Source organism: Scatophagus argus, chromosome 11, assembly GCF_020382885.2.
Source record: "Scatophagus argus isolate fScaArg1 chromosome 11, fScaArg1.pri, whole genome shotgun sequence".
In the NCBI taxonomy this organism is placed as follows: domain Eukaryota; kingdom Metazoa; phylum Chordata; class Actinopteri; family Scatophagidae; genus Scatophagus; species Scatophagus argus.
Genome location: NC_058503.1, coordinates 16,227,361 through 16,253,958, shown reverse-complemented (window position 1 = coordinate 16,253,958; position 26,598 = coordinate 16,227,361). Strand labels below are relative to the sequence as shown.

The window sequence follows — 26,598 nt, the reverse complement described above, 5'->3', positions numbered from 1 at the left end:
TCTACTGGCTCATTCAAGCTAGATCATTTATCTTTGTTGTCCTTTGGTTATATTTGGCATTAAATGTTTCACATGAACCTACTGATTAAATATATATTATCTTACATTATATTGTGTTTGTATATATCTGTAGAGAGATCGAGAGAGTGTATACATTTATGTTAAATGAAAATATATTTTCACTTATTTATGGTATATTCACGCTAGTTCTGTTTCTAAAAACTATTTTGACATTATGCACTCAGTTAATTTGAAGGGACAGATTTGATTGTTTCAGAAATTTCAATTTTAACAAACGAGATTGCTTTGTGGTTGGTAGGAGACTCATTATTTCTTCATACCTGCCAGTGTCCATTCTTCAATACTTAGCAAATAGGGTAATTACTTTAATAGCATTATTCCCAATTTGCAAAAATTTCTTTCTATCTAATCTATCCCTCCATTTTTCCTCTCTCTCCCCATCCTTTCCCCACCTCTCTCCCCATGTCTTCTCTCTGTTTGTCTTACTCTGTACTTTGCTGCTCTCTCTATCTCTGTCTTCCCCATACACTGTTATACACACATGCACCTTGCTGAATTGTCAGTGTGTGTTCGTGTGTGAAGCCACTGTCAGTGGGATTGAGAGATTTTTATTTAATCCCAGAGCCTCCCCCTGTGATGGATGAAAATCCTCACCTCTAGCTCCTGTGTGCACATGCGCTCACACACTCACATGCACACACACACACACACACATGCACACTAGTAATAGGTATTAGGGAGATAGATGAAGAGTCTTTGCTCACTAGGGAACTTGGTGTCAGCTCTTTGACTTTATGAGAAAAGAACAAACAATGAGAAGGAAAGTAACTAGTCGCAACTAAAGCAACTAAAGCTGAGTGAGAGAAAGTAAAGAAAAAAATCTGACGTAAATGTGAAATTAAATCAGTCTTCTGGCATTTTTATGGCTTCCGAATATTAATGATGACTGGCTGGAAATTAGGAGTATAAGCGAAGTGACTAAAGTCAGAACATTTATTTTCAATTGACAATGTTGTGGGTTTAATCAGGACACGTTATACAATACAGTACTCCAAGCAATTACAAATATATACTCTGTATACTGTATATGCGTACGATATGTGATATATTTTAATCTAAATAACAGGTGTTCCACTTTCTCACATTACAGGAACGGAAAAACGTAAAGCAGCTCTCAGGTGTAAGCTTAACTTAAAGCAAAACTGTGTGTGTGTGTGTGTGAGTGTGTCAGAAGTCGGTCTATAGAGGGCTCATTAGGGACAAGTGGGGCTTAACTTGGGGGATTTTGTCAATATCTGGCGACCTCGGCCAAGTCATCGTGTTTAACTGAGTGCCAACAAGACGATCGATACTTTGATTGGAGAATTATGGAAATTGATTTTCACTGTGTACTTTAGGCCTTCCAATTCAATTACTACAGGTGTGCCAGAGGGGAATACTAGCAGGATTTGACAATGGACAGAACCTGAATAATAATACTGAGGATGTCGGAAAATCTTTAACATTGACAACTGAGGAAAATGAAGGAACAAATCACTATTTTCATTATGACAGCATTGTGGTTGGAACTATTCATCATGGTCAATAATGATAATGACTAGTTGGCTTGCTAATGTGGTAACAGTTATCCTTTCATGTTCAGTGTCCCATTGCTGTATAGAGATTTGTTGGTCTGGGCTGTGTAAAATTCTTGAGAATGGCGTGTTGTTAGTTTGAGACAAAATTAGATCAGCACTTTAGTTTAGCTATATATTAATGTTTGAATGAAGACCAGAAAATGTGACTCTTATAACACCAAAGACAGGATGAGGCGGAGAAGTGGGGGGTGAGTGGTCATGTGTTCTTGATATTAAAATCTAAAAAGCTTCCTGTTTAAATAGCATTCCGAAGAGCCAAAGTGAAAGAATGCGAATCTGCTTTCATTGCCCAAATCCATGCGTAGGCCCCCCTCATGGAGGGTCACTGAGGTTTATGCACACATACTGCACTCTGCCTACACTTACTCTTTATATTTATGATTTTATCTATCTAAATATGAGAGCATTACATAATTATGTGGGTTTGATGCAGAAACACCAACAGGCGATTATTCTGCAATAAACTGACGAAGAAAAAACTGGCAGCAGTGGATATTTAACCACAGGCAAGAAATCAGACATCTGCTCAATGACACATCTTGAAAACCTCAGAAAATTTAGCAGACATTTTTCTTATTGGTATGCAAGACACACTTGAACTCAAGGAGAGCAGGCTAGACTATAACTTGAATATTTCAGTAAATTAATCTATAGCTATCATTCAAGTCCCAGACCTGTGAGCCAGATGGAGCGTCGTACAGTTCAGGCAGATCACTGAGGTTTAGCATGCATTAGCTGACGGCATCATATGCTTCACTCATTGCTTCAGAACCACTGGCTCTCTCAATACTGTATGGTGATCAGCTGACCGGTTACATCCAATTATATTTAAGCAGGTGAACAGAGCAGACATTATCACCCTGTTGCTACTTTTAGAGCTCCCCCTTAGAGATCAGAACCATTTGCTAGAAAAGGCTGATTCCTTGATGCGTGTGTCTCTGACTACACTGCTTTTACAACTCAACAGTGTAGCAGAAAGACATTTATCAGTTTATTGTGAACTTGTTTAAATGCTGACAGGTAGATTCCTGCTGTGATTAGAAGCAGATTATTTTTGAGGAAGCAGGGAGTTGGCTGTGATTCTGCTGCCAACATGTACTGCACATTTTTGATAAACTGAAGACTATAAAGACCTCCAAAATAGAGCAAACACTTTGAAACAACAACTCTGATCCAAACCTTTTGGTATATCATTGAACCATGTTTTTTGTTATTAGATGATTCTGCTGTACTTCATACTTCTGCTTGTAAATTGGGTGGATTTTGATGATGTTGTGCTTCAAGATCTGGTTGTTTGTCACTGTTCTTTAGGGATTGATTCTTCAATTAAAAGTAAGTAAGATGCAAACTACATTTCTTTGTCACACACACACAAACACACATACATCGTGCCCCACTGCCTGTCACCAGCACACCCCTAAATCAATATAAGCAAGTGAAAAGCGGTGAGCAAATGAAATCCAAAGACCATGCACTCTTCTCATTCCTGAATCAATCACAGTAGACTGGTAGCCAGCAGGGTGGACCCAGTGCACCCATCTGTCATCCCTGTTGTCCTCTCACAAAGTGACACCCATGTTGGTCATGGTCTCAGTCATCCTCCGAAGAGAAGCTGAGAGCAGTGAAGGGAGGGTTCAACCTGTGTGACATTTTGAAGGCTGCTCATGGATGTTTGGAGCTCATATTCATTACGTGTAAAATGGCCATTTTTTTTTTAAGTCAGCAAGACACCTAAATGACACAGATTAAGATTAAGTGTTTTCTTAGGAATATACTTTGGTCATGGTGTAAAAAAACTCCTGAAACTTGAAAATTAGTGCCAAGCAGCAAGAACAAGACTAATAAAATTTTAAGTGTTTGCACTTGCCTTGAGGCATGTTTGATTGCAGTTTTAACAGACTGTTGAGTAAAATCCTCCCACTACACTGGAATGATTTCCTTGACACCATAATAATACAATAATAGCCACATACACCAACCGCGGCTGGTGAGGAGCCTCTGTCATTATCGGAGGTGTATGCAACATGGACTGCTCATTGATTTAAATGCCAAATATTAGCGCATGTACTGACTATAGGAGGACTAATTTCTATACTTTTTTGGAACCTAATCTGAACTCGTAAATACTGACAGAACTTCACTTGTATCATATTATATGGACAAGCTACAGCCCACAGCGTAAGCTATGACAGTGCTCAGACCTGAGAGAAGACAGTTCAAGGCAAACAAAACAGCTCACGTCTTAAAATATACAGCTTAGGTTATTACACTTTTTTCTCCTATGTGACATTGGAGGATGTTTGCAAAGTTAGCTTATACACTTTTCTGAGATAAACAAGAAGATGTTATGCTGAGGCAGACAACCGAAGAGATAACACTTTTAACACATTTCTGAATGTATTAAAACTGCCAGTTTTTCTCAACCTGAAGCCCTGAGACGATCGGGAAAAGAAGAAAGACCAATGAGACTGCACCTGCTATAGTATGTAACGACTACTCCACCAGCCCAGTGCAATGATCAGGGTCATCCATCAAGATTTCATTGATCCCCACAGAACAGAACTCAACTACACAAAATGCCTTGGCGTTGGAAAGTCATATATATCTTTTCCTATAAAAGACAGGGGAGAGTCTGATGATAAATGTTATCATAATAATAAAAATTCATAAAATAATAGTGTCACCTTTTCATGGAAAAAGATGTTCCTCACCATGTTTGGCTTTGTCACCACCTTATGTCTGCGTTGTTCAATTCATTTAAATTAGCACTGGTTGTTTCAGTAATGCATATATGTCATTTAGCACAGTATAATGTCAATTACAGTGATGGTCTCTGGAAAGGGTTCTAATCTATCATGCTTTTGTGGCTGCCATCAATCAAGGCTGGCACTAATGGATGCAAAGCTTTACGTTTACCCTTTTGTTGGATGAAAAAAAAAATCACATTTGTCAAGCCAAAGATTCAGAGAGGTTGTCGAACAAAAGATGGCCTTCTATCACACACTTTAGCAGAAGTGTCTGCCCTTCTGGAGTGTTCTTTAACAGAACACTAAGTTCTGCCATATTATTAATTTAAAAAAAATAAATAAATCAACTATTGGATATACTGCCATGCTTTTTTGTTACACACATTAATGTTCCCCTCAGGATGAACTGCAATGCCTGTAACTTTGGTGATACTTTAGTTTTTCATCTAGCAGCATGATCAGGTTTGACTTTGTGCAATACTTTGTTTTAAGACCTAATACATCCAAAACTGGGATTTTCTTTTGCCTTAGCTGCACTAATATGCTAGCATGCTAACATGCTAAACTAACATGGTGAACATCATGCCGTCTCAGCGTCAGCATGCTAGCATTGTCATTTGCATGTTTGCTTAATTACATGTAGCATACAAAACTGTAATATCAAGTAAGAGTGCCGTCCTGCAAGAAACATCATGTTTGAAAGCCTCTTAGGGGATGAGGGTGACATCTTAGGACAAATTCAGCCTCAGTGCAACAACATCCACTGATTTGTGCCCATGGAAACTTTGAATGTAGGAATGAAAATACATAATTTATCAGCATCTTCAAAATCAACACACCAGTAAAGCCGCCTTAATACCTGCAGGATCACCACTGGTTAAGGCCATGAACCTTGCCTCCTTTCAGCCTTTTCTCCTCTATCTCATTTGCCTAAATGGTGATATGTCACTCCCCTCCACACATGCTGCCTCTTTCTCATCTGAGCTGACACAGACCAGAGACCTTTCTTTTTTTTCCCTTCACCGGCTCAGACAAACTATGCGTGGGAAAAACGGGGGGGAAAGAGCTTGTCGTTTTACATATCTATTTTTGCCAGAGAGGCAGGCAGGCAGGCAGTCTGGAATGTCAATGCGTGGCTCAGCAGCCTCTGACTGATGTGAGATCACAGTGACGCCTGCACACAGTGGTACAATGAACACATACATACAGACTTTGCCAGTAGGGGAGGTAGCAGGGTGCAGCCATAGACAGCTTAGATAAGACCAGGTCACCCAGGTAGTAGGAAGCATGCTTTAAACACACACACAAAGATAGGCTCAATGTCGAGTTTTCCTTGTGTTTTACTCTGTTAACAAATAGTGTTCAATATCGCTCTCAAGAAGGGTTCATGGGGGTCATTGCAAATGTTATGGTGCCTAATTTTATGACTCTTTATAGATTAAGACATTTCTTTGATGCTGAGATCATGTTGAAAACGTTTTTAGGGGATACATCTTCATATCAGCACTCCAAACTGATGAGTCAAAAGCAAGAGGCTCACCGATGTCAACTTTAGCCAAACACTGAAGTCAATGTTAAAGACAACTCTGGCATTTCAAGCCGAAGAAAAGGTCACTGCTATCTCATTCTCTCTTATCTTTTTCTCTAAGTCCCAATTCAATTAAATTTGAATCTGCAGTATTGGTCTGACACACAAGGAACCTGTATTGCTAAAACAATATTGTATTGATTGAGCAATATTATTCTGCCATGAAGTATTGTTGAAAACATATGAAGGAAATAAAAAGTCAATAAAATGTTATCCTTATGGCAAAGAGAATGGATTCTATGATAGAGGTATTCACAGGCTAGCCAAATCTGTAGGACCTGAGACCCAAACCCTAGTCCTGTAAGGGTTCGGATTCATGTTTTACATGGTCAGGTGGGTCTCTGTTGGGTCCAATTCTATTACCATGTGTCCCAGTTATGTTTAATATTATGTGTAATAATCCACTGGATCCAAGAAAACCCAGTTGTGATTACACAGAATAGCCTTAAGACAGACCAGATGACAAGTAAGTAAGTACAGCTGTTCAAAAGACTCTGGGCTCTAGGTCAGAGTCATGCTGGACAGCACAGACAGTAGCAAATTACCAATGCTAACATTACCAGCAATGAAAAAGCAACCTTATTGTAGTTCAAAATTGCAGTCAATTATCTTTATTATGCTGCATACAGCAAAACTACAAAGCTGATTCTGAATGAGTCATATGAGTTGATTAGCCATGCTGTTTCAATCAGCAAAAGAGGAATGATAGAAAACTTTGATGTATTTTGCATTATATGCATCTCAGCCAGACACAGGGGAGAACACAAATGTTACATTAAGTAAGACACAATTTTTTGCTTTGACAACTTGTAAATTAACATTAAGTTATTAATAGTGTGTTTAATGTGTGTTAATAGCAATTAGCTGTGAAGTCGGTGTGCATTGGGTCTGTGTCTTCAGGCCGGGTTCAGGTTCAACTTTTTACGGTTCTGCATAGGTTTGCCTATTTGCCTTGCCTATTTGATGACTATTTTTAACTAAAATCTCTGAAATGAACTTTATTATGAGAAAACAAGCAATGTTTAAACAGAAAAATAAAATAACCATCTTATCTGAAGTAACAAAATAAACATCACTTAAATTACATTGTTCCATTTAATTAATTATACTGTCCTCCCTCTGCAGACTTGCTGGATGAAACGCACACAAACACGCCCACGATACATTGCCTCTTGCCTGTTTTCACAGTCTGCTGCTCTCTGTTAAGAAGAGGCTGTCAGAAAGACAGAGAGATGGGGGTTGAGGGAAAGGTAGAGAAACCGAAGAAACGGGAGAAAGATATCAAGAGGATAGGGAAGGGAGGGATGAACAGCAACAGTCAGAAGACAGCAAGACAGAGCGGACAAGAGATAAAGAGCGGGAGGTGAATGCTGACCTGTATGTAACGGAGTGTGAGGACGATGTGTGTGCTGCAGTTCTGATGAGCTCTTGAGGGACACATTTTCTTTCACAAGAATTGAAAATATGAGCAAAACAGATGGTCATTGAATTTAATACTCAAATTAATGAGAAAAACAAAAAAAAAATGAACGAACAGTCCAAAAATCTAAAAAGAGTATACCAAGAGGACTCTGATATTGTGATAATAATAATGATGTCAGATAGACAGATACACTTTAAAAGATTAATCTTATCTCTCATTTTCCTGACAAGCAATCATGGATCATCAGTGACAATTCTCTTTAGACAAAGTAGAACATTTGGTTGTTTCTGCAAAGAGATTAAAACAACCTTTGATTTACATACAGCAGCAAAGCATATAGCAGTGGAACGTTTTTATACCACAGCAGAAAGTCTCAGACAGGAAACTGTAGTTAATGCATGGGTGTACTCCATAATGCCTATGCAAGATTGTTGCTTCCACACTCACCGAATTATTACAAGAAATGGTACGTTGAGTATGGGATACCTTGGGTTAAAAAAAAAAAACAAAACCATTTGGACCCTGCAGAAGATGGACTACAGTTGTGTGAGGCAGAAACGTATTTCAGTATACGCTCAAGAGCCAGTTTATTGTGCCCACTTAGATAAAACCAATGCTGTATTACACAACAGTCCTGCAACAGACCCAATAGAGTGCTGAGTTTTTGTTGAAACTGTTTTAGAGAGGTGTTGCTTCAGCTTTATGATCATTTTGGAGGATGCAGGTTGTGGTGCTGTTGACCCAAATAGCATTAAACAGAGAGGTGTTTCTGTTATTCAGTCTACACTCACTGATATAAATGCAGTACATAAAATAATGGATGAAGGTCCTGTCAGCATGAGCCATCTGATTCCAGTTTGCGACATACTTTAACATTACAGTAAGAATTTTAAACGCTGAGATCTTGAATTATAAAACAGCACTTATTTTGACATGTTAATGAATGTCAGGTGCACATATGGACTAACCCAAATATCCATTATGATTCTTTAACATTGTAAACCACTTCCAGGATGGACAGTATCTTTCAGGTTGGCCCTTTTGGGTTTTAACCATGTTGCTGTCTGTCTGGTAACAGTAGGAGACATCTTCCTTTAGCAAAGCCATCTGACTCCAGTCTGTAACGCTTAAACAAGCCTGACTGGAAATGAGCACAGACAAAATGAGATTGTCTGACCTGCTCGATCAATTAGGACAGAGAGAGCAGCAAAGAGATAGAGAATGCATGTGGTGAGGCACAGCTTTCAGCATGCTCAGAATTTGTATAAAATGCTGAGTGCATTTTAGAAGGCTTGCCAGACAAAACATTACTCTCCAGTGAAACCATATCCTTCTAACAGGAGCCATCTTCTGACCCCTAGTGCCCCAGCTTCCAATGTAGGATCCAGATTGACGCTGGACTTGAGAGCTGAGAAGGAGACAAGATGTTTTTTCTCTCCCAGCCTTCTGTGTTTGCTTGTAACAGACAACGAGGATAAACAATGGAGCTTCAGGGGATGAATCAAGTCCTCCTGTCTCTCCTCTATCACACCTCTAACTCTGTTTCACTGAAGAAGGAGATGAATATAAATGTGAAATGTTCACACACACAGGGAATGGTAATTGTTGAATAATTTGCATTAGCAAAATAAAACAGCAGTACTTAAACACTGATGTAAAAAAATACAAAGTTAAAACATACACTCATGCTCAAGTGACCACTGAATGTTGCATTTTGAAAACTGTGAACACAACATTCTCACCTTTCAGATTCCAACAATTTCGGTAACTTTGTCTAATAAATCATCACAAGGGTTGAGTAACAGATAACATTTTTCTCTACTTTTCCCCCCAATATGTAGTTCTTAAGTGAGCTTTGGAAGTCTTGGAGACAAATGATATTACTTGCAAGAATGTCGCCATCGATGAGGGTTTCAGTAAATTGATACCAAGGATGAGAGAGAGAAGAGGGAAGGGAGAAGGTTTTGTCCTGGAGTGCTGTGATCAATCTTCTACCTCAGTATTTTGTTTCAAAGTGCAGCAGCAGTATGATCCATCCAGGCCCTCCGCTAGTCTGAATTGGAATTGAGGGGGACTGGGATGCGAGTGGTGACTCACATACATATTGAACGAAATGAAAAGTTTTCTGTATGTCGCGCCAGCAGATTTACACTGAAACATGTGAAGTCTGCTCAGCTACAAATAGGCTCAATTGTTTCAATCACATTCATCTCTCTCTGTCTCTCTCTCATCATGGGACTGAGGTAGAAACAAACTGAATGCAAAATATTTGAGCACAATGGAAACCAGACCTTCGTCCATTAAAGGCTGGACGGTGGTCATCTTTATTGCATGATCTCCTGCTGAGATGAAACAACGTGTCTGGAAAGAGAATGCTGATAGGCAGGAGAGATGGCAAGAAACAGATGAATGCAGAGGAAGGGAGATGTCACACACCTATGTAGATTATGAGGTCATTACAGGGAACATGGATACCTTATGCTGCTGGCTATGCATGTGATTAGAGGTGGGTTGTGGTAAATACCAGGTAATCCAGAGTTTCTCCTGGATCAGAAAATGGCTTTTCTGGGTGAGAAGACACAGTCTATCATGAACTTCAATTACTTGAATGTATAATCAACAGCAAATCAGCATATCAACAGCATATGCAAAAAATAAATGAATAAATAAATTAAAAGAAACATATCATCATCATATCATCACAATAATTAAATGTGTCTTTTTTATGTAGCAATTCATTTTGCAGCTTAATAAAGCTGTCAGCAAGTCAGTATTAAGATGTTTTTGTGAAACCTGACAACACTGAAACAGAACTGAACCAAGAAGGCAAATTTAACATTAAAATAAAGTAAAGTTGTATCTCGCAACGGCTAAGGGCTGACCCTGGGTGAAATCAGCAAGTGCTTGAGGGCTCTCTAGTTGACTTTTTCAGAAATGTATGCACCTTTTCCACAGACTCTCAATTATGCAGTCGTTGCTCAAGCGAATAACCCACCGCACATGGTGCTGTGAGGAATGGTGATGACGGGGTGGCCTAGAGGTTGAAGTGACAACCAAAAACTCTTCTGGTTCGCATCCTGCTGAGCACCTCTGTTGCATATCGTTCTCCACACCCCTCTCCCTCATTTCCTGTCATCTCTCTACTGTTATTTAATAATTAATGAAGACTTAAAAGAAGAAGAAGGAGAAGGAGAAAAAACGATTCCACGACTGGCCAGAACCATGAGGGGCACGATGGTGGCGGCAACACATCAGTTCATTCAGCGACTTATGTAATATGGTCATTATTTTACTGTGGTTTTAGTGTCTCACTAAAAGTTTACAAATTTTTTATTTTGAGACACTGGTGTCTTGTGTAGTGACTGGACTCGTCCTCATGCCCCTCTACACACAAGTGACATCATTTTAAGTCTGTGACGATTCAGTGCTCATAGATGGACATTGGAGCAGTGCCAAAGTAACACATTTTCCAGCTCCCACTTTGTGTGAGTTTCCCTGAAAATGTGGCAAACATAATTCTGATTGAGATGTGGAAAAAAAAAGTTAGTTCAAAAGCATCTTTCATTGTATTTAGTTTAGTTTTAAATGGCTTTGCTGCTTTCCAGTATTGCTTGCCTCTTAAATGGCTAAAAACATTAAATATTAAAACCGTTATAATTACAGTTAACCAAAGCAACAGTAATTTGTGCTAGTTCTGTTACTGATAATCCTAGTTGACTAACTGAAATGATCAGATTGGGTACAAAATTGTTTAAAGAACATTTAAATTTACTTTCAAAAGTGCCAGGCTGGGTTTTCTCCAATGACTCCTTCAGCAGTTCACTGACATGTCTGTGTCCAAATAATACAACAGGTGAAGATTCATTTTGTTCTCTTCAGACATCAAAATACAAGAAAAGCATATGTACTATGGACTGGGACACATTTCCTGGAGTAACATCTCAGTGTGTATGTGTGCGTGCATCTTCCCTTGCTTTTCTATCTGACCACAGAGAGTGTGACAAATGGATGTGTCAGAGCTTGATGGAGCACTGCGATTGCTCTGCTAGGCACAAAGCTATTACAAGACTACGGTATATAGACAGCCCCAAAGAAAAATCCTGTTTCAATCAACCGCACATAATCTGGGAGACAAAGAAGAGATGTTCAGCTGTTGATAGAAAGAGTCGGGCTCTCGTCCTAAAAGAAGATCATTTTCTCCTACAGACTTTAAATCTGTTACTATCCCACAAAGTTGAATTCAAATGTGTGCGCACTTTTTTGTTAGTTCAGCAGGAAGACAACTTAAAATGTTATCTGGGACACAGACAAGTGCCAATTTCTTTTGAGATGGATTTTGTCAATTGATCTTGATGTACCAGCTGGATTTGGATCTGAAGCTGGTAGCACACTTTGCCAATACTATCTTTGGATATAATTAATAATAAGGAATGGTTATTTTTATTTGCCCAGAAAAAAAGCCCTCTTCATTTAGTACTGTCCCCAGATTTGTACTGCCACCGTTTAATAGCAAAATAAATACAAAGCCCTACACTTTGCAACAAAATTCAAACAAATAAAATTCTCAAAGTTGTCTCCTAAAGTAAGTTTCTCTGTAGATTTATGGCCCTTTAATATTAATAATGCATCACACTAAAATAATCTCCCCGCTCACACAGCTCAAATGTCAAAGATACTGTAACGAAGACAGGTCATTTAGCGGGATAATGTTCATGGAGCTTGTCAGGGCTTAAAGGCGTTTAAACATTTTGACACGATAGACTGACTTTAAACAGCTTTAATACAAAGTAAAAATAACAAGACATGAAGGCCCTGCAAATCAAATCTACATCGCCATAGACAACTGCAGGGTTGTATGTGACCTCCTGTATGTGACCACAATGTAGCCTCTATTAAAATTTACAAATGTGATAAAATTCCTGGTTGAACATCTGATCATCAATGCAGCAGTTTACGTCTCTGAAAACAGTGTAACTTCAAATACATCCACAAATAGCTGCTGTTTCTGACCACAGGTTAGCTACATTTCTTTTTTTTTTCGTGTAACCAATATATAATCCCTTTTTGGGGCTGTGATCAGCCTGTTTGCACTGCAGTAAATTCATTGGCAGAAAGGTGTAGCTGAGGTACAGCTGTGGGATACAGTAGACATGCGTCAGTGTCACTGTAATATATTTTTCTGATGCAAGTCAAGTGAAACAGACAGGAGTAAACAGCCTACTAGAGATAAAGCACTGTGACCTTGGACAGTTTTCCTCTAACTGGGCCACCTCACTGTTTTTCTCGGAGTGTGTGCATGTGCACATCAGAATCTGTACAATAGTGTGTGTTTGTGTGTGTGTGTGTGTGTGTGTGTGTGTGTGTGTGTGTGTGTGTGTGTGTGTGTGCGCGCGCGCTTTTGCAGAGAAATAGACAGCAGGAAGGAACTGGTGACGTGTGAGAAAATAAAAAAACACTCTCTGCACCTGAATGTATATAGTTAGAAAGATCATGAATGCGCATCTATTTGTGTGTTCCTATGTGTGGGTGTGTGTCTGTGTCAGCAGGCTGCCCCCTTATTACAGTGTCCTTAGTCAATTCCCAGAGGAGCAGAGCCCAACTCTTTGTATCTGAAGAAAAATGTTCTTGCTTTTACTTTAGCAGATCTCTGCTATACTACAATAAAGAACTACTTAATTACCAAGTGTTTGTTTGTTTATTACTTATCATTACCACTATTAAATAAAATCAAAACAATTCCAAAAGATCATAATGAAGATGTAAAAAAATTAGTGCTGTTGCTTCTCATTTTTGTATGCTCCCGTATAGCAATATTAAAACACCAGCTCATCATGAAAATACAGAAAAAGCTGTAAGAGACCATTCTGTACAGCGCTGTATGATACCAAGATGTGAGCCTAACAATTTTCTTCTTGTCTGAATGTAAACGACTACAACTGTCTGCATGACTTAATGGCTGTCCTCCTGTCTGAATATATAACTTCTGATTATCTGCCTGTCTGAGATAATGCAGAATTGACTGCTTGAATTCCAGCACAACTGTGTAACTGCTTGTCTAACTAGCTGTAAAAAAGTGAATGGTTTTGCTGTCTTTAACTCTCCCTGTCCCGCTGTCTGTCTCTCTCCCTTTCCATATCTTTCTCTCTGTCTGTCATCTTTTTCCTGACTTCCTTTGTCCATTCATCTTAAACCAAGCGTGCACGCAGACAGAACTGTGGAAAAAATATACAATTTACACTAAGAAATAAAGTGCAGTGTCTCATATAGAGCATCTGTAACAGAGATTTAATTTAATTTGCAAACATTCCTTTTACAAGATAACACTGGCTGGGTTTTTATCAAATCTTCATCTTCAACATGCTGTGTGTTACAAAGAGTGTTAACAAGTGTGTTACAACTCAACTTAGATGTGTAATCACCTTGCTGCTTCTCTCTCTGACAGATGATCTTCGGCTGACGCCAACTTGCAGAAGGCAAACCCGGCCAATAAAGTCTCACTTTAGTCTTTCTCTTGTTCACAGCAATAATCTCGATACAATACATCTGACATAATCACCCACTGGCCACATTTGTCATTTGAGTCCGCAAAAAATGCAAGCTTGAATACTCATTGCTTGTTACAATTAAAAAAATAACAAAGAAAGAGAAAATATTTGGCAACCATTAAATAAATCAAAATATGATCATGTTGGATTTCCAGCATGTAATAATGTTTAAAACACAGTTCAGAATGTATCATCTGAAGCTATACAACCACTGTGGTATACTTCCTGCTAATTGCATGGTTTATTTTTCTGCGCCAGCATTAAACCTGCACATGACTGCTGGGATGAAGATACCCAGCTTATTTGGCTAACTCTGACTGCTGAAGCCTCATGTTAGCTTCTGAGTGTATTTCTTTAAAAACGGATGTGAACTGTAGAATTTGTATCCCATTCCTTCCCACTCATGTTATGAAGGGATTGTTTCACAGCCAGTATGGACATGAGAAATAATAATGTCACCAGCAGCTCTCAATGAACATTATGCATTAAGTCTGCAAAAAATACTATTCATATATAAGTTACTGTACTGTACCATGTTTATCAATGTACTGTTTGTTGAGAAACTTCACTTTAAAGTATTCTTTATTTAGACTGAATTATGACATAGAAACACACAAAGAAACATGTGTCTGTATGTCTAAACTCTACCTGTCATATACAAGCCACATATTCTATTTTCTCTCCTTGGTTGCCACCACTTCCCATATTCATGTATTCAGCTCTTGCATTCAGCAAGACCCTAACAGCCCCCTCACTCTTCCCTCCCTCTATTTTCTAGTCTTCTCTCCATTTGCATCCACCCAGTACCTCAGTCCCGCCTGCGTTCCCTCTCTGTCTCTAACTCAGCTTCAATGTATTCCTCACACGGTGAGGGTTAGCCCGAAAAGCTGTCAGGATATGTTCTGCTGTCAGCGAGATGCCGAGTGGGAGCGCATTAGATATCGGCCTCGGTGTGTCCCTGACAAGAAACAAGCCAATTAAGGAATCCCCCGGCACTGCTTAAGCCCGGTTATGGCAGAGGTCCCCGAGATGAACACTGGTGTGCTAAATCATCATACCTTTTTTATATTAGAGCCTCCATGGGGAGAAGTGGAGTGATTCTGGATTATTCCTTTTTTTTCCGTCTTGCAGCGCTGCCGGCCATCACTCAGCAGCTTGCCTTAGTGAAGTTTATCTGAGCTATGAAGGACACTGACATACAGATTTTTCTCTCTCCTCCTCCCTGTTGTTCAGTCTCATTCTCAAGGCTAATAGTATTAGGGATGGAGGAAGTGCTTTGAGATAAGCCTTTGGTCGCGTAGTTGCAATCAATTACTGTGGTTAAATATTGCAATAAAAAGATTAAGGATTAGTACGGGGGAAAGTAAAGAGGCTTCAGAGGGCGTGCAAATGCCTTCTTGAGAGTGTAAGCACTTGAATGTGTGTTCAGTGTGTTAGTCATCTTATTCATTTTCGCGCTCACAAGTTATATTCAATCACTCCCTGACATGGCCTCCTATCTTCCTCCTCTCTGTCTATTTTCTTAGCCCCTCCCCTTCCAAGCTCCCTGCCCCCAAACTAAAAGCCTGAATCTGCTGACAATCTTCTGAAAACATCCCCAAAAACTGACAGACAGATTTGTTCAGAGGACTTGATGTCAACCAATGGATGTTTGAGCTCACTCTTGTTGTACTGGGACAACGTTAAAGAAAATTGGGTATTATCGTGGTGAATCATCATACAGTAACGCAGTGGAAGCCTGCATGATGGAGGCTGAAAACGCTGATACTAACACCTCAACACATTCAGGTTGTCAGATAACAGTGCTTTGACACACTTCTGTTCATCTGAATACTCACAGGGTAACCTGTAGAGGCTGTGGTGGAGCCTTCATGCCACAAAGCTTTTCTGGCACATGCTTAACATGAAACAGCATTTTGGCTAAGCTTAATCCTAAAACCTACTTGGTTTCGCTTTAGGAAAAGATCAGTGATGTATTTAAAAATTGTGTGTGACGCATAACTCAACTCCAATCTCCACGTCCATTTCAAAATCATTACAGATTGTAAAGTGGGCAAAAGTAAATTCAACAGAGACAAAGATGTTAAACATGTTAACAGCTATGCATTGTCACACTCTATGCCCTGGTATCCACCCAACTCTCCACAAGTACAACATCGACAACAGAGTCAGGCCTTATCCTCTTCTACACCTCCTATCTTAGCTGCTTTTAATGCAAAAGCAAAAATAAAACTGTTACTTCTGTTTCCATTTTTGTTTGAATACAGATACAAATACAAATAATTTTGCTATCTCTGCAAATACAAATACTGGGCTCTCTGCATGTCTGTACTCTAGAGTGAAGCTAACTGAGAAAAACAATCAGTTCAATCAGCGATCTTCATTTTCCTTATTGTCACCCAAGATCATGAAAAGTTGTCTTTCAATACTACTTCCTCAATCCGATGTTTATTTTACAATTTTGACATGAACGTAGCTGCATATCACAGAAAAATAAAACCTGTAAACCTAACCCAGCTGACACTGGGTAAAATGCAGGCCACAACTTGCTCACAGAGGCAAACAACCATTCATGCTGACATTCACACCTTCGGTCAATTTAGTGTCACTTAACCTGCATGTCTTTGCACTGTGGAAAGAAGCTGGAGGACCTGGAGGCAACCTGAAAATGAAATCAATCACTTCGCTCTGGATCATTTTTACAGGACAATAAATGCAATAAATTACAGGTTTATTGTTGATTTGGATCTGAATTTCAACAAGCTGTATAATATCCATATCAGCTCTTTTCAAACACACACACTCTAACAAATGTCTTGCTCTGAGCTGAACACTTGTGAGATATCGAGGTTACACAGGCTAATATTTGACTGAGCGGTATTCTGGCAGCAGTAAACCACCGTGGTGCTCCCCTCTTGCATAACGCTGTGTTCATACGCCCCCGGTAGATCTGACTTATTGGCTGCTTGGGATCTCTGACAATAGATAAAAATAGGATTATTCTCTCCCTTTATAATGGACAACCATCATTCTTTGTCATCCAACCTGCCTATGCTCATTTTCCCATTATAATATCAATGAGTGAAAACAAAAGGCAACATTAGGCATTCTTAATCCCTTAAAGCTGTTTCATGTAATTTAATAAATAAGCTGCTCCTCTCCCTGCTCTGCTCTTTTACCCCCCCACCCGCCACTGGGAAATGACTCATGCATATTTCAGCAGTGTGTCTGCCCATTCTGAGTGGAGCTTATCGTGGCTGCATGCAGACGCCAAATCAACCCTCTTTTCCCTCTCCTCTTTCTGTCTCTCTCCAATTCAGCCCTCCGCTGCCCTGTTCTTCATCACGATTCAGCATTTCAGAACATGGAGAGAAAGGCTGAGAATAGAGACGCACATCTTTGCTTCAAGAAAACATCTACAAAAACATCTCCACGTATTTTAAGTGTCTGCCTGCCGTCTGCATTCTCAATCACACACAATTATTAACTTCTGCTGGAGGAAAAAGTTTACAGAGTCAAGAGTCCCAGAAAGACAAGCTATAGATCAAGTGCTGTTCAATATGCACAGATCTATTGAGTAAAACCTTTGAGGGTGAGTGTGTTTTTCCCACATTCAGTTTAGTCATTAACAAACATAACAACAATCATCAGTGCAGGGTTTCACTGTGCAGCCCAAATGAAACAGGTCTATTTAATTTCTGAGAAGAGCAGGTATAAAATAATTAAAGGGCACCTTCAACTGAAGGCTGGGCATGACCAAGACATAAGACAGTGGTAACAGTGTGTAAACATCTGTTTACAGCTTTCCAGTGTGCTGGAGATGCCTAAGATGTGGACCTACAGGGAAATGTTTCAGTAATGGGGGAGACCAAGCGCAATTACTTAATTGATTGAAGTGCCTCAGTCTTTACCTGTAATTTTCAGTTTAATTAAAACTATTCCCAGGCAACTCTGATAATCACACACAAGTGTGCCCATTTCAAGGAATTCACAGCTCAGCACTGCTAATGAACACACCACCCAGACAGATACCTAAATCCAAGCAATAACTTAGCCTAACCATAGCCAGACTGTCTTTAAAATGCAAGGGTGAGCACAAGGAGGCAAAGAGAAGCAAAGATGGAGCGTTATTTTATATGCAGCTATTAAAATGAAAAATTAGCTTAGGAGTAGTGTCATAGACTTTTTTTGTTTGTTTGTTTTAACCTGCCCTCAAAAAGTATTAAGCAGTGCTTGAAACCTGGCTGTTGTAAGAAAACAACAGGTGTAAGCTAAGGTTGCAGAAAGCAAGGGTATTTTATACAAATAAAAACTGGATGCATTGTTTCTGTGTGTATGCAAAGGAAAGGATTTCAAACTGTAAGGTGAAAGGGAAAGTTGCATACTGGTGTTCTAAAAACAATGGGGAGGTAGTTACTGTAATCTGGTCCCCTGATTAGACCCACCAACACAGTCAGCAGCTGGACCTGCAGTGGCTGTGAAACACATCTCATGGTACATGACTCACTCAAATATGAACATACAAACATGATGCACACATTTTTAGATTCAGCGTGACTCACACTTACCTCGGATATTATTATCTGAGCGGGCCATCGTGATTAAGCGTCCACAAATCATAGAAAATAGATGGTTCTTATAAGTGCAGAGTTTGCCTCATAATGATTTTTTAAAATTATATTAATCGAGTGACAATGTCTGTAAATTCGTAAATTGTAAATTACAAATTACAATACAAACAGGAGCTGCTACAAGGTTATTTGCCATACATGCATACATACTTCTACTGGAACTAATGGCCAAAACGTGAACAAATACAGAAAGATGAGGCTCAAGTTGCAACTCACAAATAACTAACAGACTCCACGGTAAGATTATACTTCCTGTTTACATCCCTAGAAGTCCCCAAATTATACAAAATGTAGTTCCAAGAAGGGCTCAAGACGTCTAATCAACATGGTTCTTATATTTCAGAGACAGTGATACTCTCCTTTATCCTGTGTTTTGCTTGAGGACGCATCAGAATCGTTGTTGGGATTATCCACAATGCCAGTGTCTGATGCTGTAACGCTGGCATACCACCACTGTGCACTTGTGGTTAACCTTCCTCCTCTGCAAAACCACTTACCTACCTCTCTTAACAAGGGTTGTTTACTAGCTTTTGATAAAAACTCATACATAAATATACACCTCAATTTCCACTTCACCTTCAATTTCACATCATACAACCAGCTATATTCCAGGCAAACCCATCATCAGCAAATCATGTTGGAGCAGTTACTGCATATGAAATTATTTTAAGACGTGCAGGACTGTCTGACAGCAGTTTATATCCAGAACTAGAACCGGTGTGCAACTCTGATAGACGGCTACATGGTGTGCCGCTGTATCGGCCTGATACCAGGCTGTGTCTAATATGGTGGAGATTGACTTCCTCTTGCTGGCTTCCAGGTAGTGAGGGGGATTTAAACTATTTTACCACCCCAGATCTTCACACCTTCCCTCAGGCCCTCTCACCTCGATGCCTTAAATATTAATGGTAAATCGGTGGATAGTGGATGAGTGAGGAGGGGAGAGGGCTGACAGCTTAATCATGGAGGCAGCAGCCTCCCTCTCTCCTCTTCTTTAACGCTGTGGGCGGCTGTCACCACGACCTACATGATGTAATCACCTCCATAACCCTGATATGGGCCACCAAGGGCCTTTCAGCGAGAGATAGAGAGACAGAGAAAGGACGGGGGTGGGGGGGGGGACCTTGGGGATCTTCCAGCCCAGGATCATTTGAAGTCAGAACCCACAGAGAGTATCTAAGTCGTAAGGGTAGTAGAGAAAGGAAAAAACACTGCATTGCTCTAAAGAAAAAAATATGACCCCCACTACTCCACGTTTTTTTCTTGAAAAAGTTGTACTCATGCCATTTATTGCTGTAGCTCTCAAACACAGCCTCCAAATAGAGGAGAAGCCATCACGAGAACCTTCCGTGTTGTTATTTGCCCCTGTTCAACAATCACACACAAAAGACATCAGTGTTTTTCTGTTCAGTTCTTCTGTTTTTCTGATCTCTGTAATCCCTATTGCATTAAGTACTTTTTCAGACTTATTAACCTTTTTTATTTTTACAGATATTGCCTTTCTCATGACAGCATAACTAATTAACACATACACAAGTATTATATATTATAAAAGTATTGGGATGGGGCTGTTTTTCAGATGTTGGGCTCAGCCCCCTACTTCTAGTGAAGAGAAATCTTAATGCTTCAGCATACCAAGACATTTTGGACAATGCTATGCTTCCAACCTTGCAGCAACAGTTTGCCGAAGGCCCTTTTCTATTCCAGCATGACTGTGCCCCAGTGCACAAAGCAAAGCTCCATAAGGACATGGTTGGATGAGTTTGGTGTGAAAGAACTTGACTGACCCACACAGAGTCCTGACCTCAACCCCACTGAACACCTCTGGGATGAACTGGAATGGAGATTGCGAGTCAGGCATTTTGGTCCAGCATCAGTGCCTGATCTCATAAATGTTCTACTGCATGAATGGGCAAATACTCCCACAGAAAGAGAAGCTGTTATAGCTGCAAAGCTGTCTATTTATTTGGAATGCAATGTCATTAAAATCCCTGTTCTTGTAATCTTCAGGTGCCTCAATGTTTTTGTCTATATAATGTAACTATGAGATTACAACAGATTTTTCAGATTAATTATTTAGGTATGAGTTATGATGTTGAACGTCTACACCAGCTCCTACTTGAAAGTCTTGATTTTCAGCTATAGCCATTATTATATCTGTGTACTTGCTCTGTATGCAGCTGCTTTTGCATATTTCACACTTTAAAACATGCGTAAGCAGTGAACCTGCAACTGCTGCACTTCAAACAGTTACAGGTTCATGGCAAAATCTGCGGATTTTAGTTAGCAAACATATCTGAGCTAACTGTTCAGACTCATGATGTACGTAATGACTAACAGAGAGCTTCTTCACATGGTAAAATAATCACCAACTCAATATCATCAAAACCAGTGAGCTTGTGGTAGGCTACAGTGCTTTTATATGGATGTTACAGCAAAGGAGCTACAAATTCTAAAATGAGGATGCTTCACACACATCTTTAATCAATAAAGGACATCTATATACTCAACCCATTTTCAAGATGGGCACCAAAGATGTGTCATCAATTTTCATCATATTTCTGCAAAAAGTTGTCTTAATTAGTGTATGAAGTTATGGCAAACAACAAGTTTTTTTTTTGACAACCAATTTCTAATGAACTCATCCTGGAATAAACCAAATTGGAAGAAATCCCCGCACGGTGTTCCTGAAATTCTGCATTCACGAGAATAAGATATACTTGGTCGTAGAGAGATGGATGGTCAACCAGAAAGCTAACACCAGCACAGAGACATAAAAAAGCCTGGTTAAAGCCCCAGGTATTTTCCTGACAATAAACCATGGATGGGTAACTCTTATATCCTAGGAAAATGGGGAGTTAAATAATGGCTGAACACAGTCAGAAAACACAGACTTAGTGAGATGCCCTATGCTTGTCCTATCCTGTAATTGGTCTCCATCTTGAACCAAGCTATGACGTATTTAACAGGTAAGGAAGCAAAACAGTGACAATGGAGATGAACAAAGAGGTGGAAGCTGGCCAATTCTGACTTTGTTGCTCACTGTACATGACAAGAAGACATTTTCAATCAGTCCTTCAGGTATTCTGACGCCAGAGGGAGGGAAAGGTTTTGATGCAACATGAAGGTTTTCATCTGAGGATGTGAAAGTTCCTTGTCAGCATATCTGTATTGTATCATGCCAATGCCTTCCATTTGGCACTCACTGCTGTTTTTAAAGTTTGGTTTTATAGCAGGACAAGATAAAGCTGAGGAACTGGAGGCACGCACTTGTTAGAACAAAATGGGAATATGTCATTTAGGTAGTTTACTGACAAAAATACAGAATCAGATATAGCACATGCAGTTACTGTGTCTGTAACTGAGAATGAGCTGGAGTTGAAGTGGTTGTTGAAGAAAATTTTGCAATATTAAGGTTTTAAAGTCAACTTTTCTATTCTCCTGAAGATTTTTTTATTATTATTTTCATTGTGGCCAATGGTGGTCTTGTCTTCTGAACAATTTATGATTACCTATAATTATAGCTGATTAGTTAGTTTTGGGCAGTATGGGCAGGACTGTTGGCCACTGTGTGCTTCCCTTTGGCTAACATTTAAAGAGTCAGTAAAATATTTATGTGGCCCTGAAGTGACAGAAACAGGACAGTAATTGATTGGCAAGACCTTGGCTCATTATCTGTTTCCAAGTTACAGTATTTCCCACATGGAAAGAGGGGTCTGAACAAAAACAAGGATGTGAATATGAAACAGATCACTGCTACCCATTCTGACTCATTAAAGCACACTGGACAGTAAGACCAAATAAAATAATTAAATAATCAGTAGCAGAGTTGTCCTCCTTACCCCATTTATAGGATACGTCTTCCAGCCAAGCTCTCCAAGCACAGATGTCGTATCCAGCAGCACAACTGAAATGGAAAAAAAGGGGATAGGAGAAAATACAATCATTAGCAGTCTGTCAACAGACAAGAAGTCCTATTTTCACACTGGAAATTGAAATATCAGCTATAAACATGTTCATTTTGACATTTTTATATTAACAGAAATGACTTTTTGGATAAATATTTATGGGCATAGAGGTATATACAGTGGAGGCAACCATTTTGGTGACTTGTGACACAATTTGGGGGCTGATGGATTGCAGTAAGATTGCTGTCAACAGTCCGTTCGCTCCCCAGCCATCCTTATCTCTCATCCACCGCTTGTCTCAGTCACAACAATACGCTCTTCTTCTGTCTAAGACTGTTCATGAGATGTAATCAGGGATAAATCTATCATCAACCCTTTGTCAAGAATGGGCGTCATGGCTGACGCAGAGAAGGGCTGAACCCCGATGCAGAGTCAAAAGGCAGAGGTCTGAGCAAAAGTCTTTATTTTTTTAATCAAAAAACTAAACAAAAGCAGGTTTGCACTTACTGTGACTTGAAAACTAAAAGCAAACTGTGGCAAAATAACTCCTGGCATGGCATGGCATGGCATGGCATGGCATGGCAAGACAAGGCAAAAAAAAAAAAAAAAAAGGCTTCCTTACATAAACTCTTAGGCACACAAAAGTAACGCTCTGACACAGGTGACTGGGAACACGAGGACTAAATAGACAAGACAACGAGACACAGGTGACACACATTAGGAGGGAGAAAGCAATCAAGAAAACCAAAAGCAAAGCTACATGAAAACAGGTCACACAGGGGAAGAGACGCTTTCAAAATAAAACAGGACATGACATAACCCTTGAACATAAAACATGGAAACACATGACAAGACAAACATGAAACATGGCACATGGACTGAAATCAAAAGACAAAGCATAAAAAAACACCAGGCATGACACCCTTCCTGTCTCATTAGAATATGTGCTTTATTATGCCAAATATTAATCAATATAACAGTATTGAATTTTCCCAGAGTTTAATATGCAATGATATTGATCTCAGTATAGCATAATAACATCATCGTCATCATCATCGTTGAATTTAACTTTCCAGGTAGTGTTAGAAAACAAAGCAATTTTTCCCTGGAAAATATTACCATCCTTGACAATATTTTGTCTTACACTCAAGGGCAGTAGATTTAATAATTCAGTGTCTCCTCCCAGCGACAAGTGATTTACAGCGAGAATGAGCAGATATGGCTTCTTGAATTTACTTTCAGTGTGCAGCCAGCACAACATCACTAAATTAAAAAAAAAAGAATGTTTTTACCTACACTTGTGATAACATCAGGGAATAGACAGCAGACAGAGATCCTGTTGCATTTTCAGAATCCATAAATATTACATGGAGCCCATCTAGCCAAATGCACAGTATTTGTGGCAATACAATTATGTCGTAATTATGTGTGGAAAACAATTGGCATTCAGTGTGAGAGTGATAGCTGACAGGAAAACAGTAGACCCAAGAGGCTTATTTAAAGTCAGTCATTTCTCTCACATGCTAGGAGTCATTATAGATGACTCTCATCATCAGTTGCCAAAAAAATTCTCTTTAAACTTGTCCTTGAGCATCCATTGACTTGGATCTTAAATGTTACAAAATGAACTGCACATGACAAATCATAGTGTATTCTTTCACTCGGATAAGGACCAGAGTTTTAAGTGTTAGTGAGTGGTGAATGTCCATTTTGAGGTCTGTCAGTGGTCTTTGGGGTGGGGGGGGGTTCACTATGTCGACACAAATCTCCATCAGTGACAATGTTTCCTGAATAAATCTCCATCAGGATAATTGCTCTGGGAAAGCCAGTTATTACAACTGAATGTACTAGAAAGGAGGTAGTAGTTTCAATACTGTTATATCATAATTTGCAAATTACAGTGTCGAGGCACAAGAAAGGTGATTTCTGTGAATGTAGTCTGACAGCATCAAGGGAAGCAGAGTCTGTCTGTTCCCCAGTTATGAGCCTGTACACCTCGATGTAGCCTGACTGACAGAGGTTGTCCAAGCATCTTCTCGCTGAGGTTTTTATTGTGTGCGCATGTATGTGTCTGTCACACACAAAGAAATGCTCCACTACTTACACTCATCTACCAAAAAGCTGGTACAGGATACACTGAAGTGGCACAATGTAACACCTGCTTTGGATCAAGCCAAACAGCTGTGTCACATCATCCGAGAGTTGAGGAAACAACCCGGGATATGGGTGTCTTGTCAGAGTCAACAAATACAAGACAGGAAAACAATACAGGTTGATGCTCACAGCACCATTGTGGTAATACAGCAGACAAAAGTATGTAAAAATGATGAAAAGGAAAAGAAAAAGGAAATTCATCCTTATTATGTGACTTTGTGCTTCTGTTTGAACAAATATCGGACTTTCTATTGTAATAACTGCTGGATGATGTGCAATATATCTTTCAAAATGTCAAAAAGGTAATATAAACAGTATATGAACTTAAAAAAAATTTTCATGATTGTGACCGTGACATAAGTTGTCTCAAGCACAAACAAAATTCCAAACTGAAGCAGTTTATTGATCACCAGATGCCCCTACCAGCCGGCTGAGAGGAGCGATGAGTGAGGAGCACTGAATGGTAAAAGAGCAGTGAAGAAAACAAGTTTTTCAAAAATATGCAAATCACTTCAACTATGAGAGTTCTGTGAGCATACAGTCAGAAATGATGTGTCCGGTAGCACGTCAGATTGACTGTGGCCTGACACACACAAACTAAACACATGATCTCCACCAGGTAATAAATGAATACCTTAATGCGGCGGCTTTCATGTACTCTTTGGCCACTGGATGCAGCAGAACAAACAGTAAACCAACATCCAGCAAAATATGGAGCAACATTCATTCAGACTTATGCCTCTATCCACCTGCTGAATTTAAATCCACTTCCCTCATTCTAGTTCTGTTTCTTGGTTTCCACCAACTACTGAGGAGGGAAAAAAAATAATGCTCTACTATATTGTCTTTTTTTCTGAAAACAGTCTATTTTCAGCCTGTTTCACTAAGATTTCAAGGTAGGATTGCAAAAATGTCACATGCAAAAATCTGTATTTTACATGACTGACAGCTGATGATTGGTAACATCAGATTCTTTGAGTAGAAGGAGGTGGTGGGTGATGAAATATCTGCTACAAACAAACAGTATTTATAAGTTTAGAAGTCATAACTACGGCTTCATCAATATTAATTTAGGTCAATATCACTATTTCCGAATAAGGCTTCTGACTAACCTTACATTATGATATTTAGTGGCTGTAAAATCTATTAATTTTCAGAAAGCATTTTGGCTTTTAGAGTTGAGCTCTGAAACAACATTTAGACAATCAGGGCGACACAAAAATACACAACAAAACACATCATAAATTATTCAAGTTACTGTGAACCCCAAAACTGGTGCTGCCTTCAATGCTTCACTAAATCCATTAGTGGGATGAACATTAAACATTTCCTTCTCTTATTTTTTGTTGAGAGTTTGGGTTTCAGCATGTGAAGCTCTTCCTTAACTCTACTCTCATCAGACCACATGCCATCTGCTCAGTTCTTCTCCTACTTCAGACAAAATGAAGAGAAATCTAAAATAAATTTGGGAAAATGGACACTGATTTAAATGCAAATGTCGCAGATTAATCTATTGATTGACCATTATGTACATCATAGCAAAAGAAGGCTTCCTGCTGATCCTTTCATACTCTTCCTCTAATCCGGTCTTCTCTGCTGTGCAGGCTTAGTTTAATATTTCCTTCATGTTGGCTGGTTTGGATGCGTTCCAGTGTCTCTGTGGGACTTTTTTCTGCCCACCACTGCCACGTCTGTGTCATGTCAGTGCCACTGCCAGGCTGGAGGACGAGCTGGCAATGCTTTTGGTGTTAATGGACACCATTAGACTACTGTGGGCAGGTAAGCAGCAAAGTCCGTGGAGGATGGCTTAATCACAGAGAGCTGGCTTTGTCGCTCCCTGCAGTGAGCTGTTTCACACTTCACTTTTCCATAAATAAAGACCAGATGATGTGCATTAGGTGAAAGTGTGGAAAAGTATCCCACAGAGAACACTGCACTGTTTGG

General features: G+C 39.5%; 1 protein-coding gene across 4 annotated transcripts in view; it reads right to left on the bottom strand.

Annotated features, from left to right (window-relative positions):
• LOC124066929 (ephrin type-A receptor 6-like) overlaps positions 1-26,598 on the bottom strand; it is a 174,716-nt gene that overhangs the window by 111,402 nt on the left and 36,716 nt on the right. For 3 of the 4 annotated variants that reach the window (XM_046403801.1, XM_046403799.1, XM_046403802.1), the window contains exon 2: positions 22,435-22,499. Coding sequence is in view for 2 of the 4 variants with exons in the window: in XM_046403799.1 (XP_046259755.1) it covers positions 22,435-22,499 (65 nt within the window). In the remaining 2 variants the exon portion in view is untranslated. Of the gene's footprint in view, positions 1-22,434; positions 22,500-23,007; positions 23,065-26,598 lie in introns of those variants that run through there. The other variant, XM_046403800.1, reaches the window with a different exon arrangement.